At 54.8% G+C, this 18576-nt stretch overlaps 6 protein-coding genes across 6 annotated transcripts; 5 read left to right on the top strand and 1 right to left on the bottom strand.

Annotated features, from left to right (window-relative positions):
• Positions 1 to 2137: 2137 nt before the first annotated feature.
• On the top strand, positions 2138 to 3888 carry J7T55_013882 (uncharacterized protein; the record flags this gene model as incomplete). The annotated part of the gene is made up of 4 exons (XM_053140798.1): positions 2138 to 2219; positions 2353 to 2402; positions 2488 to 3608; positions 3675 to 3888. The coding sequence occupies 4 exons, from the start codon at positions 2138 to 2140 to the stop codon at positions 3886 to 3888; spliced, it is 1467 nt and encodes a 488-aa protein (XP_052996219.1).
• A 1504-nt stretch (positions 3889 to 5392) lies between these two features.
• J7T55_013881 (uncharacterized protein) lies at positions 5393 to 6235 on the bottom strand (the record flags this gene model as incomplete). The annotated part of the gene is made up of 1 exon (XM_053140797.1): positions 5393 to 6235. The coding sequence occupies one exon, from the start codon at positions 6233 to 6235 to the stop codon at positions 5393 to 5395; it is 843 nt and encodes a 280-aa protein (XP_052996218.1).
• A 2525-nt stretch (positions 6236 to 8760) lies between these two features.
• Positions 8761 to 9706, top strand: J7T55_013880 (uncharacterized protein; the record flags this gene model as incomplete). The annotated part of the gene is made up of 2 exons (XM_053140796.1): positions 8761 to 8906; positions 9094 to 9706. The coding sequence occupies 2 exons, from the start codon at positions 8761 to 8763 to the stop codon at positions 9704 to 9706; spliced, it is 759 nt and encodes a 252-aa protein (XP_052996217.1).
• A 249-nt stretch (positions 9707 to 9955) lies between these two features.
• Positions 9956 to 12791, top strand: J7T55_013879 (telomere silencing protein; the record flags this gene model as incomplete). Its single annotated transcript, XM_053140795.1, has 3 exons — positions 9956 to 9958; positions 10069 to 12522; positions 12588 to 12791. The coding sequence occupies 3 exons, from the start codon at positions 9956 to 9958 to the stop codon at positions 12789 to 12791; spliced, it is 2661 nt and encodes an 886-aa protein (XP_052996216.1).
• A 1175-nt stretch (positions 12792 to 13966) lies between these two features.
• Positions 13967 to 15989, top strand: J7T55_013878 (uncharacterized protein; the record flags this gene model as incomplete). Its single annotated transcript, XM_053140794.1, has 4 exons — positions 13967 to 14151; positions 14228 to 14968; positions 15287 to 15301; positions 15776 to 15989. 4 exons carry the CDS (start codon positions 13967 to 13969, stop codon positions 15987 to 15989), a joined length of 1155 nt encoding a protein of 384 aa, XP_052996215.1.
• A 282-nt stretch (positions 15990 to 16271) lies between these two features.
• J7T55_013877 (ser/Thr protein phosphatase family protein) lies at positions 16272 to 18531 on the top strand (the record flags this gene model as incomplete). The annotated part of the gene is made up of 3 exons (XM_053140793.1): positions 16272 to 16527; positions 16593 to 16704; positions 16773 to 18531. The coding sequence occupies 3 exons, from the start codon at positions 16272 to 16274 to the stop codon at positions 18529 to 18531; spliced, it is 2127 nt and encodes a 708-aa protein (XP_052996214.1).
• Positions 18532 to 18576: the final 45 nt, after the last annotated feature.

Here is an 18576-nt window from a genome sequence, read left to right as displayed (position 1 = left end):
CGTCTCGAGATCGGATTCGGTAGATCATCCGCACTACCACCCAAACCTTGAGAAGCGCCATGCAACGCCTTGACGGGATGAACACCAGCTGGCTGGTCAGACCCGTGGATCCGGGGCGCCGAGGTTGCGGTGAAGGCGTCTTCCACCTCGGTTTCGCAAACGCTCCAAGCGTATCCCTACCAACCTAATGTGCACATGAATAATTCGAATACGGCTGCACGCCAGCTAGCCTATACGCACCTCTCTCGGCCGCGTTGTCTTCCTCGGATGCTTTTGTCTAACTTGCGCATCCCTTAATGTTTTCAAATTGTTCACCGGAGCTCCGGCTCAATGCCTTTCTTCTTATCTGCTTCTTCGAGCATGGTCTGGGCTTGAGATCATGCCGTCTTCCTTGATGAACGCTGGAGCGGATGTATGCCAGGGACGAAGTGACACGAAACTAACAAAGCATAAGAAGCACATGGTGACTGTTCTTCCAAATAACAATGATTTCGTCATCAGGTAGCCAGGGCAGCTGCTTGATGACGGATTTCCCAACAACCTACTGTAGTTGGGGAAAGGAGATCAATTTCCGCTTGTATTAAAGACAGAATTTCTTTCGAAGCTAAGATTATATATATTGTCTCATAAAGATACTTCTTTAATGCTGGTAGTATGATTCTATCAGACACCGCAATCTGGCGTTGATATTCGAGAGTGATCCAGTCGTAGCTACAATGGCACATCATTTGTTATTTTCGAGAATGGGTGCAATCTATTACAGAGGGAAAATGCTTCGGTGTGCCCGTTGCCTTCCTTCGTCTCATCTGAACATGCCCATGATAGTCATATGAGCACCCGGCAATCATATAAGCTGCGGACCCCAGACTAGACTATCAGGTGGTGGTATTGCCAAGGCCCGGATCGACGAAGAGCCAGAGTTGCTCAACTAGTCAGGCCTATCCGACGGGAGTGATCGCTTTCGTCCAAACTTCTTACAAGCCTCCCACCGAAAATTCATGGTAACGGCGTTTCCTGGTTCCAGCGACGGTCCATTAGTCTAGACCACGATGAGCTGACGTTATTGCCAGCTCGCGACTGGCCAACTCCAGCCCACGAAAATACATACATACGAATTCGAGTCGGACTCAAGATATTCCCTCGAATTTCGAAACCGCAAATGTGCGAAGCCTGACTCTGCGTCCGGGCGTCCCTGCATTGACCATCCCGTCTCAACAGTCCGAAGAGCCTCAGCCCCAGCGTTTCCAGTCCCATTATTCCAGAGCCAATCTGGGCGTACATCCGCAACCTTATTTTCAGAACCGGCACCCACAGCCCATAGGGCTGTTAAGATCCAGGGAAGCTTTTGACTTTCAGGCCGCAGCTCCCGCGCGCGCACTTTCTCTGCAAGTGCATCAAATCGCATTACTTCGAATTGGCTTGCCATTGATGCGGCCTATCGCATTTGATCCATCTCCGGAAAGTCTAAAGTGCAAATTTGAAAGAGCAGTTCTATCTCATAGAAGGAATCTCGACTCAGCCATCTCATGATAGCAGCCTCAGAGTGGCCCCTGAGCAGCCCAATAGGACTGGCTCAAACAGCCAAGCCACCTAGAGTTATCAATAGCTCAGGACAAGTGAATTGGTAAGAGCAGACAGTGAGGCTGGCCTATGTTGGCCAGCTTAAGCCCTGAACCTTGCCTCCCATGTGCGGCCAGCTGAGGCTGCTTGAACTACGATTTTCAGATTGCCTGACAGAGATCTTGGCATCTGAGCAAAGTTCACCCCTTCGCCCCCTGAGCACTGAGTCGGTAAACATCAGACGTCACTTCAGACAACGACGAAACCCGGTCTTGAAGTCAATATCGACTTCCTCATCCGGACTTGTAGGTGTCCCAACGGATCGGATCCAAGACTTAGGATGGCATATCGGAGAGATCACATAGACCGACGGACTCTAGCTAGCCTTATTGTTTGTATATAAGAGCGATGGCCTCAAGTCACCAGAATGAGACTATACTCTTTCCATCATCAGCTTCATCTTACATTCTTTCTGAGTGCAGGCACATACATTCTTTACTAAAATATTTGATATTTGTTGCGCGATTGGACGGTCTTTCTGTTTAATTGATATTATCTTCAACCCTCTTTTGACAAGATGAAGACTACCGCAATTATCTACGCATTCTTGGCTATGACGGCCAATGCTGGTCCTGTCAGTAGGCGCCAGGCTGCTGGAGGTATGTGGATAGTTCTTACTTTCAAGCTCACATGCGCTTCTGGCTGTACTGTGATGTAACCATCTTGGACAATGTCTCGGGATCAAACGAGGGCCAATACATGTGGAATCCCTGTTCTGACAAACAATAATAGGCAACCTGCAGACCTTCACTGGCAACGTCGGAGGAGCGACCGCCCCTGCTGTAAGCTATTTGTCACTATCCCGATGCGTCGAAACCACGACCACGGCATGTTATAATTTTACACAAGCTGACCTTACATCTATAGGTCACCAATGTTGGTGGCGACAGACCATTCAGGGTCGACGGCGTCGCGGACACATTCAAAGCCGCCGCCGGCGCTCTTGACCGCTCATGCTCCATTCAGAAGAACGCCTGCGCTACAGCAGCCAACTCCGGCACCGCCGCCGACATCGCTGTCTCGGACTGCGATGCCCAGCAGCAGGAGTGCTCTCAGGCTGCTAAGACTGCCGCTGCTGCAGCTTCGCAGGACGCTCAAGCTGGGCAGGCAGCCCAGAATGGCCAGGCCGCCGCTGGAGCCGCTGACAACAAGAACAATGGCGGTGCGGCTGCCAAGGCTGGCAAAGGACAGCAAGGTGGCCAAAGTAATAACGCTGGAGACAACCAAAACAATGCGACTGCCAGCGCCGGTGACAACTCCAAGGGGAACCAAGGCCAGAATGCAGACCAAGGAAATGCAGCGGCTGGGTGCAACGCAGCAGCCGGACAGGCCGTAGGTCAGGAGAATGCCGCAGCAGGAAATGCAGCAGCCGGAGGAGCCGCAACAGGAGCAGCCACTGGCGCCGCGGCCGCGGGCGCCGTCGTGCTCCCAGATGGCCGCATCAAGCAGGACGCCGTGCCGGAGGACTTCAACGTGCTGGCGAGCCCCTTCAAGTCGGCCGTGGTCAAGGGCGACGGACTGAACTTCAGCGACATCATCACATTCCCAGACATCCAGCCTTCGATTTTCGACGCAGCAGGCAACACCAAGGCGTTCGAGATCAGCATCAACGACAAGTCCATCTTTGTGCCTCAGGGTCAGGCGCCTCAAGACCAGTTCCGGCGTGCGGATCTGCTGCCCAGCATCGCGTCGACACTCAACAACGTCTCTACCACCGGCAAGAAGACGATGCACTTCTCTCTCCAGCAGGACGCCGCCAAGCCGCTCGCTCTCACTACCAACGAGTACCAGGTCGCGTTCCTCGAGACGGCCGACTTCGCAAGCCGTATCTTTGACGTCCGTGTTGGCACCGGCACAACAAGCCCTAGCCTCACGGGTGGCAACATTGTTGTGCTGGGCCGGTCTGGAGATGCCATCCAGGAAATGTTTGTCGCGCCCTTCTCGGCGGACCTGCAGAACTTCGCCGTGACCCTAGACTTTGATCAAAAGTAAGCTACACTCTCACTCGCATATCTCAATAATCACAGAGCACCAAACTGACTCTCGACCAAAAGCACGATGCAAGTCTTCCACAGCACAGGTCAGACACCTCTCGCCCAGGTCAGCGAGGCCGTGGCCAACGACAACTCGGGCAACGGCGAGTACCACTTTGCATTGCTCAAGCTGGCCGACGCGCAGGGCCAGCAGGCGGCCAATATCGACGAGGGCCTGGCCTTTGCCGGCATTTTCATGGAGGACTCGGCCGATGGAACTGTCACCTTGCAGTAGATGAACTTTGGGCCGGTCATGATGCTAGGCACAATACACACTGAGATCACCGTCATGGATCGGAGATACTGGGTGAAGATCTCGTAGATATAAATCTAGTCCCTACGTGGTCAACCCAGGTTTATATCAAATGTTCAAATCTTTGCAAATCTGATGGGCGAAATTAATGTGTGAATGCAAAATAAGACAGTCACCCGATTCCTAAGGCTGAGCTATGTGCAGTAGAAAAGCATGTGCATGTGTCTCCTGGAGACCTCTCTGCTTTACGAGTAATGGTCATTGAAGCGGCTGAGTTCTGGCATCGAATCACGCGGGGCAACAAAACATCAACACACACAAAGTCCAGCACATTCAGCTTTCAAAATCAGCGACCCTTTTACTTACAACTTCCCAGTTGAACCACAGGCATCTCTGTCAAGCCAAGGCAAGAGAATGACTCCCCTCGTCATGGCTGCATGGAGCTGAGCCGGGGAACCTCCCGAAGCGGATCGAGCAGGATCTAAGTCAAAAAGCACTGTAATCTGGTCAACCGTTCCTGAATTGCGTTTCAGGAGTCCACTGGTCTCGTTACATTCAGAAAAGAAATACCACGCAACAGCAATGTTGTTCCACGATCCGCCTGAGCATGAGGCAGACCGACTGGCGACTTCTTTGCCCAAGCAGCTCTATGCCTGTTTCTCTACTCCGACACACTGGAATCAGTATGAGGATCCCAACTTCCGAGGGACTCCGGGTTACATCCGGGGTACATCTACGCGGACTCTGACAGGATGAAATTCGAGGAGCAACAGATGTATGTCAAAATGGCTGGGATCCGAACAACGTGCATTCTGGGGCTCATCCCCCCCCCCCCCCCAAAAAAAAACCTTTAAGCGACTCCAGGCGCTAGTCAAAGTTGTTATTCAAGTAGTGGAGACCGTCACCAGTTGACGGGGGGGATTGAAGCAAGAGAATGGCCTAGAATGAAGAGAAGCTGTATTTATATTTGATTCTGTTCTATTGCGGTACTAGTATAATATGTCGAGCAGCAGAGCAAGCAAGTATAGTTTGTCTCTGGTCAGTCTTTGATTCCCATATGACGAAGTGAAAAGATCATGTCTTCATTCAAACATGACAAATTATCCCTTTTCCCATCCAAACGCCCCTGGACAGTGCTACCAGCCGCGTCGGTGGTGTCGCTTGCAATGCTGCCTATTGCGAATTCGATCAGCCGCTTCATTAAGATGATTATTGCACCATTGCGTCGGGGTTCGTGAAATTTGCACCCAGTTTCTTCTCAGCCTCCTGTCACGCACTCAATTTTGCTCTTTCCCTCCTCCTGTTATTTTTCTTCTTTCCCCTTCCTTTTTTTGTTCCTTGTTTGTTTGCATGTTTTCGTTCTTCATACTGCGCTCTCGGCCATCCCAAAAGCAGGCAGTATTTCTGTATTTCCTGGTGTTTTCCTTTTCTTCCTAGCAGCAAGGCAAAGTCAAGACCACTGAGTATTCTGCGCGTGAATCGAATCTCAATTTGGCTGAGTTGTGAGACGTCTCAAGAGTGCTTGGAATGCTGCTTCACGTGCTTCTTGTTGGGCCGGAGAATGCTGAGGTAAAAGGCGTGTCAAGAGTGCTCGATATGATGCTTCACGTGAGATCTGTTGTGGCGGAAAAGGCTGAGCGAAAAGACGATTCAAGATTGCTCCAGGTGATTCGTCGCCTCGGTGGTTTGTCTCCTCACCACGCCAGAACCGGGCCGTCTGCTCCTCGGACAAGGGGACCCTCCTTAGCACGATGCGTTGCCTCTGACGCTGCAGATGCTGGTCTTGTGGGGTCCAATTGTTGTTTCCGTTCGGGTTGCGCCCGTGATACCAATCTTCTTGGGTGGCGAGCTGGACCAGGCGCTCGCGGGCGTCCGCCGAGTTCGCGATGCCCATGTCTAGCGCAGCCTCGAGGACCCTCAGGGTGGCATTGGGGCGGAACGCAAAGAGCAGCAGCTGGTCTCTGAGGCTGCGCAGATCATCTTCGTCCGTGAATTGGGATTGGATGTTTGCTCCGGCTTCTAGGAGGGCGAAGAAGCACTCGTCTGTTCTCTTGTGGTGTCTGTGGGCCGTCACGAGGCGCAGCGGGAACTCGAATCCGGTGTATTCCGCCCAGTGGCACGCGCGGTTTGGTGAGGCGCCATCACGGAGCATTATTCGTAAATCCTCCGCATCGCCTAGCTGTATTGCGGATCCCACATTAGAGATGATGCATCTATGCTGGACTCGCAAGATGTGCAGTTGGTACCAGGCGTCATGGAATGGACACCGGCGCCAGTGATAGGGGCTGCCAAGGGGCAGATAAATCGAAGTGATTGACTGGTCTGCCATTGCTGATGACTTGTGTCAGAGATCAGGTTGAGAAGTGTATGCGAGGCGCAGGGAAGGCGGCTCTCTGTGGATAGAAGTAGTGAGATAAGTTGTGGTGTTCTGAGTTCCGAATGTATCAGATCCAAGTTTCTGTATCCGGCAAACGCACTCAGGATGATGGAGGAAGATGAGGTCACAATTGTATGAGTAGATGTTCATATTCTGAAAGGGGAACAGACTCAACACAGCAACAGGGAGAGCGACTTTAATCACAGGTACACAAGGCTTTTCATGGAATTCTTCATTTTGGCCCAATTCTTTGCAGACGAGCTAAGAAGTCCGGTTGAAACTACAAAAATGCTTGCGCAAAACAGTATGTGCTTAACGCAAGTAAGGGAGTGATTGTTGTCAATATCCAATTCATGGCGTGATAAGCTATCTGACAAGAATTGAGATCAATTGTGTGAAGCGCACTGTGACCAACACCTTGAGAGACAATATTTGAGCATAGCACGGCTACTTACAGAAATTACTCATGAATGTATGTCCGGCGCTCGTATGTCCATCCGGGTTGTTTGTGGGTCAAAGCAAGCGAGCTAGGAAGTCTTGACTTTGGTACTGACAACTGTAATGCATGGCCTCACTAGGTGACTTACTTACTATGAGGGGACGTGTGGCTAATGATGTGGATTGTTCACGTGTGAGGGCACTGGCCAAGAGATAATGAACCCTACGTGGAAACCAAGAGGTTGCTGGGCCTGTCGTCTCGCATGGAGCAGAGGAATACGAAGGTGGACATTATGTGAGAAACTGTTTCTTGGGCCGGCTCAGGAGTGTAGCGTTGGCTCTTAGAATTCCAAGATAATTTGCAAACCGCTAAATAATAAATTAGCAGAAACCTCGATTTAGGGCAGAGGCCGGATACCAGGCTCCACCGACCCTCCTGGGAAGGCTTAGATGTGTAACCCGACACTGGCTAGGTTCTGAATGTGGCCAAATATTTGCATTGAAGATACGAGCCGGACTGCCTACCTAGGTAGGCTGCGCTGCTGACCAATGTGAGTAAAATGGGATTACGTCTGAGCATTTTTAACCGTGTCTATTCAACAAGGAGCCTGAGTAACAGCCCCAGTACTGTGCAATTACAACATTTTGATTGTGTACTTTTATAGACTTGACAGGCTAGGAATGTCGCTGAAAGGAATGGCCACTTTGGCTTGCTTTACTCGACACCTAGAGTCATTATGCCTCGATAGCTCCAGGGAAATGGGTACTAGGTAGCCTTCCCGATCCACTTCAAACGGGATTGCTTTTGTAGCTCGGTCACACAACAGTCTTACCGACGGAGACATACGAAGGCGGGTATTGTTTTGGAAGATGCGTTCAAGCAGAGCTGAGATTGATCATCACCTGCAAAGCCGAGGAAGAGGCTTGCCTGTCTAGCTCATGTAGTGGCACCGGGAGCAGAGCCGCACCGGAAAGGAGTGTATGACAGACGAGGGCTGCGTCACCAAGTGGTGGGATCACGAGACACAAGGAAAAGACTCGCTCAACAAAGCCTGCGTAAAGGGTCACAGGCTGTGCGAATAATTGACTACTGAGTTTGTGGCCGCAAGAAAGGATGTTAGTTGAAGGAGATTGACAATGCAATGGCTCGATTTTGCACTCAGGAACACAAGTTCAAAGCAGTACTGTAAATTCAACCATCCAATGGGAAAGCCAACTTGCAAAGCCTTGGCCGATCGCGTCAGCAGCCCTTGCAAAGGCTACCAGTCCGAGTTGTCTGTGTTCAAGGTGCCACTGGAGCTCACTCCACTTACTCACTGGAAACTACCTATAGGTTTACAGGCAATGGAGAACGCTGACTGCAATCAATGCATCTTTTGATAAAATGACATCTGAGGCTTGACCTTAGGTCTCAATCATGGTTTCTAGCGTACGCCGGCATAGGTGAGGTCTCGAAGAGAGCTTTTCACTTCTTTGGACTTCAAAATTGGGTACCTGGAATAATTTAAATGACGAGGCGTTAACTAGGCTTCGAACCCAACCGTTTCGTTCGCGAGGATATTTGTGAACTAATACGTCACTCAAATACAGGACGACACAGCCACGCGGAGCCGAATGCTGGTCCCAGGCCGCTTTGATGTTTGAATTTCGGAGACGGGGCCGATGCAATCTTGGCACGGCCAGGGTCCTGTCAGAGGCTCAAGTGATGCCATGCAAATGCATACGCATTAGATGCTGTGCTGTACTGCCCACTATGCATCTTGACAGCGCTACAATAGCGGCTCGCAACCTGTCAACCAGCTGTTGGGCTGCGCCAGCGCAGATCAAATGAAGTGGCTGCTCCCTCCTCCCTCCACCCTCTGTGTGTGTGTGTGTGTGTGCAGGTGGCTGCCGTCGGCACAAAGCCAAGATCCGGAACCAGCTTCTAGGAGAGGGGTTCGGGGCTTCTCTAGATTGCAAAGGAATCATTCAATCAAAATCGCTCATCATTGATCGGGACGGCGTTAAGGGACCGCACGTGATAATCCCCCAGGGCGCTAATGCAGGCGGTCCAACGTTACCTGAGGTGCAAGTCTGGCAAGTGCACCGTTTCTGGCGCCCTCAGACCAGCAGAACGGTCTGGGGGGCCTCCAGGGGGTACCTGGGTCTGGGTACCAGGCAGCGCCTATCTGGGCCTACCGTGTGGGTGGGTGCTGCCCAGCCCAGCGAGTCCAGCCAGTAGGCCCAGCAGGAAGGCGGGTGATGACCCCCCCTGGCCCCTACCCCCCTTTCAGAACTGAAGAAAGGCGGATGGAATAAGAGAACAGGCTTCCAGATCAAATGGGGCCGAGAGATCAATCCACAACAAAGTGACGGCCATGACACTTACCGAGAGCCACTACCATTACCACGACTAAGATCTCGACCACGACTGCGACTCCGTCTCCTCCTCCTTCAGAACACGAGTCTGAAACTGCCGTCTCTGATCTCCAGACGCGAGCTCATTCAAGCCACACAAGCATCAGCATCAGCATAGCACCAGCAACCAGCACCAGCACCAGCAACCAGCATCAGAATCAGACGCAGACGCAGACGCACCAGCTTCTCCACCAGCAGCAGCAACAACAAGCCCGCCTCGCCTTGTTCCCGTCCCGCTGGCTCGCGCGCCCCTCGAGGCCGCACAGGTGGTTGAAGGAAGACCCCTGGTCCACTCTAAACCCAAGCCCAAGCCCCTACCGCTTAAATCGTCCATTACGCCCCTCCACTAGAGCCCGATTCCGATGCGACGAGACACGCCGACAGCCCGGTCAGGTCCACTCAATTGTTCTTCTCCTGAATCGTACCCTATCCTATCGCTTCAATCAGACGGCACTGCTGTGTTCTGCCCCGTCCTGTCTTGCTGCCCTGCTCGTGCCCGTTCGTGTTCGTGCCGGCTGGCTCACCTTCGACCTCGACCTCGACCTCGACCTGGACACCTCTGACCGACACGTCCGCTTTCCTCTTTGAGAAGTCGCCACCAGCCAACGAGCCTTTTGCGACATTCTCTCCCTCAGCCCATACTGCCCACCTCAACCCAACACACAGCAAACCACACGAGCACCGGGTAGGATCTGGGATCTGCTGCCTAACGAACGGGCCTGATCGAGGCCTCTCCTCGACCCCAGATGATGGTGCGTATCACCCAGAATTGAGTCTGCATTGCATCCCGCGGGGAGGACGCCATTATGCCTCACGAGACGGTCCCAAAGTCCCGCCATGGTAGGATCGAAGAGACAAGTCTGCGGAAACTTTGTGGCTGTTCGGACGAGACGCCCACAGACACCGTCACATGAGCACAGCTGACTGACACATGTTGTTCACTTCCACAGACCTCATCTAGGCCCCGCGAAGTTGGCGCCAGCTTTGCACAGCGACGTGGCCATGCCAATACGCTTTCGATATCTGACCCGAGCCATCACGTTACCGAGGCGATAGGCACCCTATACGGCTCCGACGATGACTCCGACGTCGAGACCCGGGATCACCGCAAGAGTCGCCCGCTGAGCTTCCTTGGGTATGGAGACGAGCAGCTGCCGGGTGCCGCCAAGAATCCGGGCGATGCCCAGGACTCGAGACAGCCACTCCAACGATCGATCTCGGACAACACGCACGGGGGTTCCCACGATGGAGGCCCAACACCAACCCTGTCTCAGCTCAAAATGCCTATACAACAACGAAGTCCACCGCACGAGAACGGGCCCACGTCGCCGGGTGGTTCCATGGGTCCCATGTCGCCGACGCCATCTCTACGGGACATGCAGGCCGCAGAGTCTTCCATGCCCATGACCAACATCGATAATCCCAACGACATCGCCCAGGAGCTCAGCAACCTGCAGGCGTTGCGCCGCATGTCTATGGATGTTGGACACTCAAGTGACCCCGACCTCATGCCATTCCAAGGCATAGTTCCCATCCCTGCAATAGCACCCTCTGGTGACGATGACGAGGCCGATCCCTCAAGGCTGCTTTGGGTTCCAGCCAATGTACACCCCGAGCTGGCGCCAGACCAGTTCAAGAATTTCTTGGAGAGGAGAGTTAACTCCATGAAAAGAAGATCTGGTGAATCGATGCTGGCAGGAGGAGATGGCTTGCAACGGAGTAACTCGTCCGGCTTGAGGCGGACTAAGTCCAAGCTGTCCAGGCAGATTGATAATTCTGGCGGCCGTGGAGGCGAGGGTTATGTGGATGGTTCTGAAAGGCTGGTACGGCAAAGATCAACCGACCGCTATGCTACACCAGAGCTGAGCCTCGACGAGCTGGTCAGCGACCCTGCGGCAGCTGTGCAGAAACTGGCACAAGACGCAGCCGAGGGCACCGGACCCGGTGACATGCCCATCTTACCGGTTGCGCCGGGGATGGGATTGCGGCGCTCGACCCGGACACAGTATCGGAAAAGCGGCAGTATGCGCAGTGATCGTGCTCCTTTCTCAAAACGCATAGCCCACAGACAGGCAGACAGCCAGGACGAAGCTTTGCCGCCGATGCCCAAAGCCGATGCACCCCCTGGCCATGGCCTCTCGAGAGTGCAGTCCGAGCCTCCGAGGGCAGAGAATTTCTCAAGACCCCAAAGATCTGTCAAGAGACAGCAAGGTTTTACACGGGAAGCAGCGTCGCCGATCGAACCCCCGACAGAGCAACCTTTCGACGACGACTCGCGTCAAGCTCATGGCCGAAGCTTTTCCGACCCGTCAGAGGTGCCAGAGATAGTCGAGACTCCGCCCCCGGCGGAGCAGCCAGAATTGTCAAGCCAGTTCCCCGAGAGATCCTCTTCGCAACACAAGGCCCAACTTTCTCAGGAGCAGCCACCGTCACCACAACAGTATCATCCTCAGGATAGGGTTGGAGAGCCTCAGACGAGTCGTGCCAACAGACAAGCACCACCCGGCCGGCAGGCGAAGGCGCCTATCTCTCTTGACAACGTACCCGGGCCTACCCAGACGATGAACGATATTGCAAACCATCCTTCTGCGATTCCCGGAGCTAGTGGAACCCGGACTGACAATCTCACTTTCATACCGACCTTTACCGATTCTGAAAAGAAGAAGAATAAGGACAGCGATAGCGAATCGACCAAGTCAAGTAAGGGCTGGAAATGGTTCAAGAGCGAAGATAAGCAGAGAAAGGAGAAAGAAAAGGAACGGGAGGAACAGGCGAAGAAGTCCAAGGCCAAAGCAGCCGAGAAGCCACACGAAAATGCTCGACTGGATGTTCTTCAAAGCTCGATCGAGAACGTGGTCACCAAGGGCCGAGAAAGTCTGCTCCTGGACCGGGATACCATTGACAACAAACTCCAAGAAGAGCGCAAGAAGGAAAGCAGCCGCAAGTCATCCGACGGAAGGAAGGACAAGGATGGATTCTTTGGATCCATCTTTGGAGGCAAGAAGAAGTCTGACAAGGACGCTCCCAGCAAAAAGCACCAGCAGCGCGCACTTTCACCCGAACCACCCCCAAGAGTGCTTAAGCCCGACGTTGACTACCCCTACACGCGATTTCCCATACTCGAGGAGCGAGCTATCTACCGCATGGCGCACATCAAACTTGCTAACCCCAAGCGAAATCTACTCTCCCAGGTCCTGCTCAGCAACTTCATGTATTCTTATCTGGCCAAGATCCAGGCTATGCACCCTCAGATCCAAGTGCCTGCGTCGCCGCAGCAAAAGCGCCAGGAGGAGGAGAGGCGACGCAAGGAGGAGGAGGCGCAGCAGCAGGCGTACCTGGAGCAGCAGATGTCGCAGCAATCGGCCCAGAACAGCATCGACCAATACAACTTTGAGTACCATAGGGTAGGCACCTAGCGCACATTTGAGGACTCCACAGACAAGAAGGAACATCCGCTAACTCACCGCAGTCTTCCAACCAGTATGGAGACTCAGAGAACGATTACGTCGATGAAAACCACGACCCGTACGAGTACGATCAGGGTCGGGGCCAAGGCTATGATGGCCAGGACCAGAATGGTGGTTATGGGTATGGGCACGATGCTTATGGGCAGCAGCAGTATTACGATGGACACGACCCGCAACGGCGCCAGGACGACAACGACATGTGGTGATCTGGTTAGCGGCCTACGCATGTACGCATATACCACTGCTGCATTGGGCGCAACTCGCGAGAATGTCCTGTGCGCCATCTGTGTTCGAAGCGAAGATGTTGCTTTCAAGCGACGGGAAAACGGGTGGGAAAAAAACAAATACTGCCATATAAAAAATAATATCTGCATGAGCAAGGAGTTTGTGGGACGCGCGTGACTGGCTTGGTTGGCTGCTGGGATGGAAACTGGGAGGCCGCGCTTCTTCATTTTCAACACCCTAGATGTTCCTTTATTTTCCTTCTTGAGATCTGTATACCACCTCATATACATGCATAAACGCAGGCCTTGCGAGAGTAGGAGCAGTCATATCAAGCAGTACATAAGAATGAGGCGAGCAGCGTCATCCGCCGGCATTGATCCGGTTCTACGTGGAATTCATGTTCTGCGCGTTGCTCTAAGAACGTACCCAGGGGTCAGCTGGGCCCGAGCTCTAAGATTGCCATCGCTTTGCGTGTATAATGAATGTGCCTGTGCTATGAGACGCGAGAGGCGTCGAAGAGCTGACGAATTGTTGCACGATGAAGTCTATGTGGGCGCAATTTGCCCCATCGAGCTGCGCTCCCACTAAGGCTATATAGACCCCCCAGCTGGAATACCTGCCCACGCCTGCTTATAAGACCGGACCCACCCGCTCTACGCTCCCAGTACGGTTACCCAAGCTTGGCGCAACATTTGATAGCTCCGGACAACTGCGATCCTTCGTGGACCTGCCGCCTATAGGAATGGTCGGGTCGGACTGGACCCCGGGGCCAAACTTCCACGCTGGGAAAGGCTTCTCTCCTCTCTCCTGGTAGCATGGCTGCAGCTGGTGTGCTTGATATTTGGTTGACTAACGACTATCTGGATTCAATGAGGCCTGGGCTGCGGCTGACGTTAAGTCGACTGATCTAGAGCTGCTTATGGGCCGCCAACCCTTCACGCCGTGCGGCAAAATACTATACCAGGGGCAGCCTAAATGATGGGCAAACGCTGCCGAGCTTTCTGACGCGTGGGGGAGGGTGTTGGATATGTTCTGGGGTGAAGTAGACTACATAAGCACGCAAAATCGCAAACAACCCATCGACCTACTGGCTTGATATTCAGTGGGCTCGTACCTCTCAGTCTCTCAAGAAGTATAGGCAGAAGATAGCATCACGATGGCGCTCACCAACAGCACGTGGTCGTTCACCCCCATCGTCGAAGCGTTTCCCCAGACGGTGCTGCCCAACGTGGCCTACTGGAATGTCACGAACGGGTCGGACCTGCAGTACCAAATCTCGCTCTCGTGGCCGCTGGACTGGCCGGCGTCGCGCGAGGTGGAGAACAAGACAGCACTCACAATGTACGCGTGATCCGGGAGACTACTACAGTGATATATAGAACCTTACCTTTGCTGACATGCTCACCATGCACCGCAGGTACGTCCTAGACGGCAACGCCCTGGGCATGACAGCAACAGAAGCGTGGCGGCGGCGCGACGCGGTGGAGACGGGCCAGCCGGACTACATCGTGGTGAGCATCGGCTACCCGGTGACGGACAGCGTCTACGGGGCGCAGCGCAGCATCGACTTCCAGCCCGTGACGCCGGGCGAGGAGCCGCCCGCCGTGCCCGGGGTGCGGGAGGGCGCCGACGACTTCATCGCGTTCATCGAGGGGGCGCTGCGGCCGTTCGTGCGGGAGCAGGCGTTCCCCCCCACCGGCAGCGGCGTGCAGTTCGGCCGCGAGGCGCTCTACGGGCACTCGTTCGGCGGGCTGTTTGTCGTGTACGCGCTGCTGCGGCGGCCGGACCTGGTCGACACGTTCCTCGCGGCCAGCCCGGCGCTGTACTGGAATGAGCACTACATGCTCAACCACACGGGCTGGCTCGACGAGGCGCCTGCGCCGCCGGGGGACGGCCCTGCGTTCAGGCTTGCGTACGGCAGCCTGGAGCAGGATGCTGTGCGGCGGCGGACGGAGACGCAGGAGGAGTTTGAGGCGAGGGTCGCGCTGCTGCGGAGCTTTGGGCTGTTGCATATGGGGGAGGAGTGTGCTGAGCTGATGGAGAAGTTGGGCTCGAGTGAGAGGCTCAGGGATGCTGAGCTGAAGGTGTATGAGGGGAGTGACCACGCGTCTGTGGGCGCTGTGGCGCTGACGGATGGGCTGGATTATTTCATTGACTGGTGAGGTTATGGTGGAGCCGTTGAAAATTGTATATGTAAATATAACTCGACCAGCTCGAGGTTCAGTCAAGTTCGCACGGGCAGACTCACACACATAGACATTATCTGTATCTACCATATCAAGTACCCGTCTCGAGCCAGTGTAGCCTCCTACCCCAACTACAGAGAAGCAGGAAGGGACAGGTGGGCAGGGGGGAAGGAAAAGAACCATCTGGCGCTAAGCCGCAACAGGCAAGAGTTGTTGCTTCGCTGGCAGGTGGAAGGTTCAGAAGGAGCAGGAGCTCTCCAGTGGACGCTAGACGCTAACAGCAACAACAGGCAGTTCTGCAGACGGTACGATACGGTATCGTTGCCGGACGGTGACTGGCTGTCGCGACCTGGGCACGCTGGGATCTGCACCTGGACCTGGACCTGGGTGCTGTGGTGTGCTGTGCCGTGCCCGTGTCTAGGCAAAAAAGACGAGAAACCAAAACCTCACCTCCCAAGTTTGACCGTCGCTGCCGCACCTCGTCGCGCAGATTTGTATCAAACGCCCATCTTCTGACGTTTTCTTTTGATACCCCCCTGTACTCCCTTTTACTTCATTGCCGACTGTCGACTATCGATTGTCGATTGACGGACGACTTGACGATAGAAACCAGCACAGCATCGATCGCATCGCAGCCTCAGCCTCAGCCTCTGTGTCTGTGTCTGCGTCTGTGTCTGCTTCTGCTGCCCGCCGGTCCCACACTTTTCCTCCTCCCCCAGCACCTGTCGTCGCGACATCTGGACCCACGAACGTCGACACCACAGCACCTGAGCACACAGCTCCGACTCAAAGCCAACGGTTCGCACCGCACAGCTCAGTTCAGCACGCTCAAAGGTCCCACGCCACGGTCTACGGTCCACGGCCCACCCGTCCAAGCTCGACAACGACCGCCACCTCTGCATCGACCGCAGCTCCATCCACAGCAGCACTCGTCCGCTTCACGTCCTCAACCCCATCCCAACCTTCCTCCCTGCCGTCTACCTGTCACTCTAGAATGGCCAACGTGAGCTCGCCCCTGCAACTACAATTCTGATTTGTTTGCCTGTCGCGATTCTGCACACGACCCCCATACCATACATACCATACATACCATCATCTATCCTCGTCTCGCCTTGCCTTGCCTTGCTTCTTGCAATTGTTTTGGACCTTGCCCATCCACACATCTCCCCTGCGTTTCCAACCCAACCCCACCTCCATCTTGAGCTTGCTCGACCATCCTCTTCTGTTTACTCCTGCCCTGACCTGTTTATCTATCCCCCTTGTTGCGAGGTCAAGATGCCTTCGGCTGCTCCCCCAGCTATCCCCCCTGGTGCATGGCGAAAACCCCTTCCCTCAGCCAACAGCTCACAACCTGTCCAGCAACCTCCCCGCCACCCCTACAACAACCCCGGTGGCTACGGCCTCGCCAACGGTGCACCCGGCAGCACTCCTCAGACCGTTCCAGCTCCCGGTGCTACTCCCCTGCTGCCCAACCAGGGCCGCGTCCTCCAGTCTGGTCCCATTCGAGTCCTCTGCGTCGCCGATGTTCGAGGTAAGCCTGATCGCCTGCCCTCCCTCCCTGGTTCATCGCATTCAAGCTCACCAAAACCTCGACAGGTAACCTGCGATCCCTGAACGACCTCGCGAAGAAGGCAGGTGCCGACTACATCGTCCACACTGGCGACTTCGGTTTCTACGATGATTCCTCGTTGGAGCGCATTGCTGAGAAGTGAGTGCAATATACAAGAGTCGCAACCTTTCCGCGCGTGGCGCATTGCTGAAATTGACATTGGACAGGACTCTCAAGCATGTTGCCCAATATTCTCCTCTCATCTCTGAACCCGTGAAGAAGGCCATCGCCCAGGGCGGTCCCGGCTCCGTCAAGGCACGATTCCCGGCAAACGAGCTGCCGCTCTCTGAGCTTCCCCTCTTCATTACGCCGCAGAACGGAGGCAACGCGACTTTCGAGCTGGAGGTTCCCGTCTACACCGTCTGGGGTGCATGTGAGGATGTCCGGGTCCTGGAGAAGTTCCGATCTAGGGAGTACAAAGTCAAGAACCTGCACATCATAGACGAGGCCCAGTCCATGTTGCTTGAGGTTGGCGGCGTCAAGCTGCGGCTGCTCGGTCTTGGTGGAGCTGTTGTTATGCACAAGCTGTTCGACAACGGAGAGGGTAGGACGACCATCGCAGGCGGCCAGGGTACTATGTGGACAACGCTACTGCAGATGGGCGAGCTGGTCGACACGGCCAACAGAGTCTACGATCCCACCGAGACGCGCATTTTTGTCACGCACGCTTCACCCGCACGCGAGGGTATCCTGAACCAGTTGTCGGTTACTTTGAAGGCAGATTTCTCCATATCTGCTGGTTTGCACTTTCGGTATGGCAGTTCGTACAACGAATTCAGCGTCAACCCCACTTTGGATCACTACCGCGGGAAGCTGGCAGCTAGCAAGGCCTCCTTCAACGATGTCTGGGAGACTGTCAAGAATGAGGTCGAGCCTGCCATCCAGGCGAATGAGGCGCAACAGAACCTGCTGAAGAACGCACTCGGAGTGGTTGAGAAGATGCCAACCCAGGCTGCTGGCGGCAACCCATTCGGAAACGCTGGAGGTCCTGCCACTTTGGGTCAGGTGGATGAGAGCGCGTTCAAGAATATGTGGAACTTCAACCTTGCGGATGCTGCTTTCGGTTGGCTCGTACTAGAGGTGCACGACGGCCGCATTGGAACGGAGATGAAGGCTCAAGGCTTCAACTTTAGTCACCGTGGAGCAAAGCAACAACCTACCGTGCCTTCGGCTGCCCCATCTGTCGTCGGCGCTGCACCACCTTCCGCACCAGCCGCCCAAGCACCCGCACCCGTGCCTCAGAGACAGCCCTCGCAACCTCAAGTCAAGCCTTCTCCTGTTCCTGCCCAAGCGAAACCCGCGACGCCTGCACCTGACGTGCTTCCTAGCAAGGAGAACGAGAAGCCTGCAGGTGCAAACGGCCACGCTCCCGAGTCTGCACCATCGCCCGCACCAAAGAGGGATGAGATTATCGGCCTATTTGTTATGAACGCAACCTCAGACGATGAGCTGCGCAAGCTGTTCGCAGAGGAAGACCAGGCCAAGATCTCTGAGGTGACCAAATGGGGCCAGATGAACCGGGTCGTCCAGTTCAAGACAACCGAGGACCGCGATGGAGCCTTGGAGCGACTGGCCGACGAGTACAAGACGCGATCACAGGAAGATCGATCAAAGCCCCTCATCAAGCTTTTTGAGCGGCGCGAGACCGGGGCAGCCCGGAACTTTACGAACCGTGGAGCAGGCACCTGGGGCAGCAGCCGGGGCGCTTCTAGCACGGGCGGGCCACGGAGCGGATACCAGAGCAGCGGCGCCGGCGGTACAGCTTCCGATAGTGAAGGAGGAGCGGGCCGTCGCGGTGGTCGTGGTGGACGTGGAGGACGGGGCGACCGCGGTGGCCGTGGAGGCAGGGGTAGAGGCGGACTGAAGGGAGAAGGTGGCGGCAACGGTTCACCTGCGCCTGCGGCTGCTACGCCTGCCGAGTCGTAGGACTGCTCCCAGACAGAGGAGTCTCGAGCTAAGAGACTACGGCTG

Source organism: Diaporthe amygdali, assembly GCF_026229845.1.
Source record: "Diaporthe amygdali strain CAA958 chromosome Unknown NODE_7_length_1459731_cov_64_868725, whole genome shotgun sequence".
NCBI classification, from domain to species: domain Eukaryota; kingdom Fungi; phylum Ascomycota; class Sordariomycetes; order Diaporthales; family Diaporthaceae; genus Diaporthe; species Diaporthe amygdali.
The sequence above is the reverse complement of the archived record's forward strand: the minus strand, read 5'-3'. Positions and strand labels throughout refer to the sequence as shown.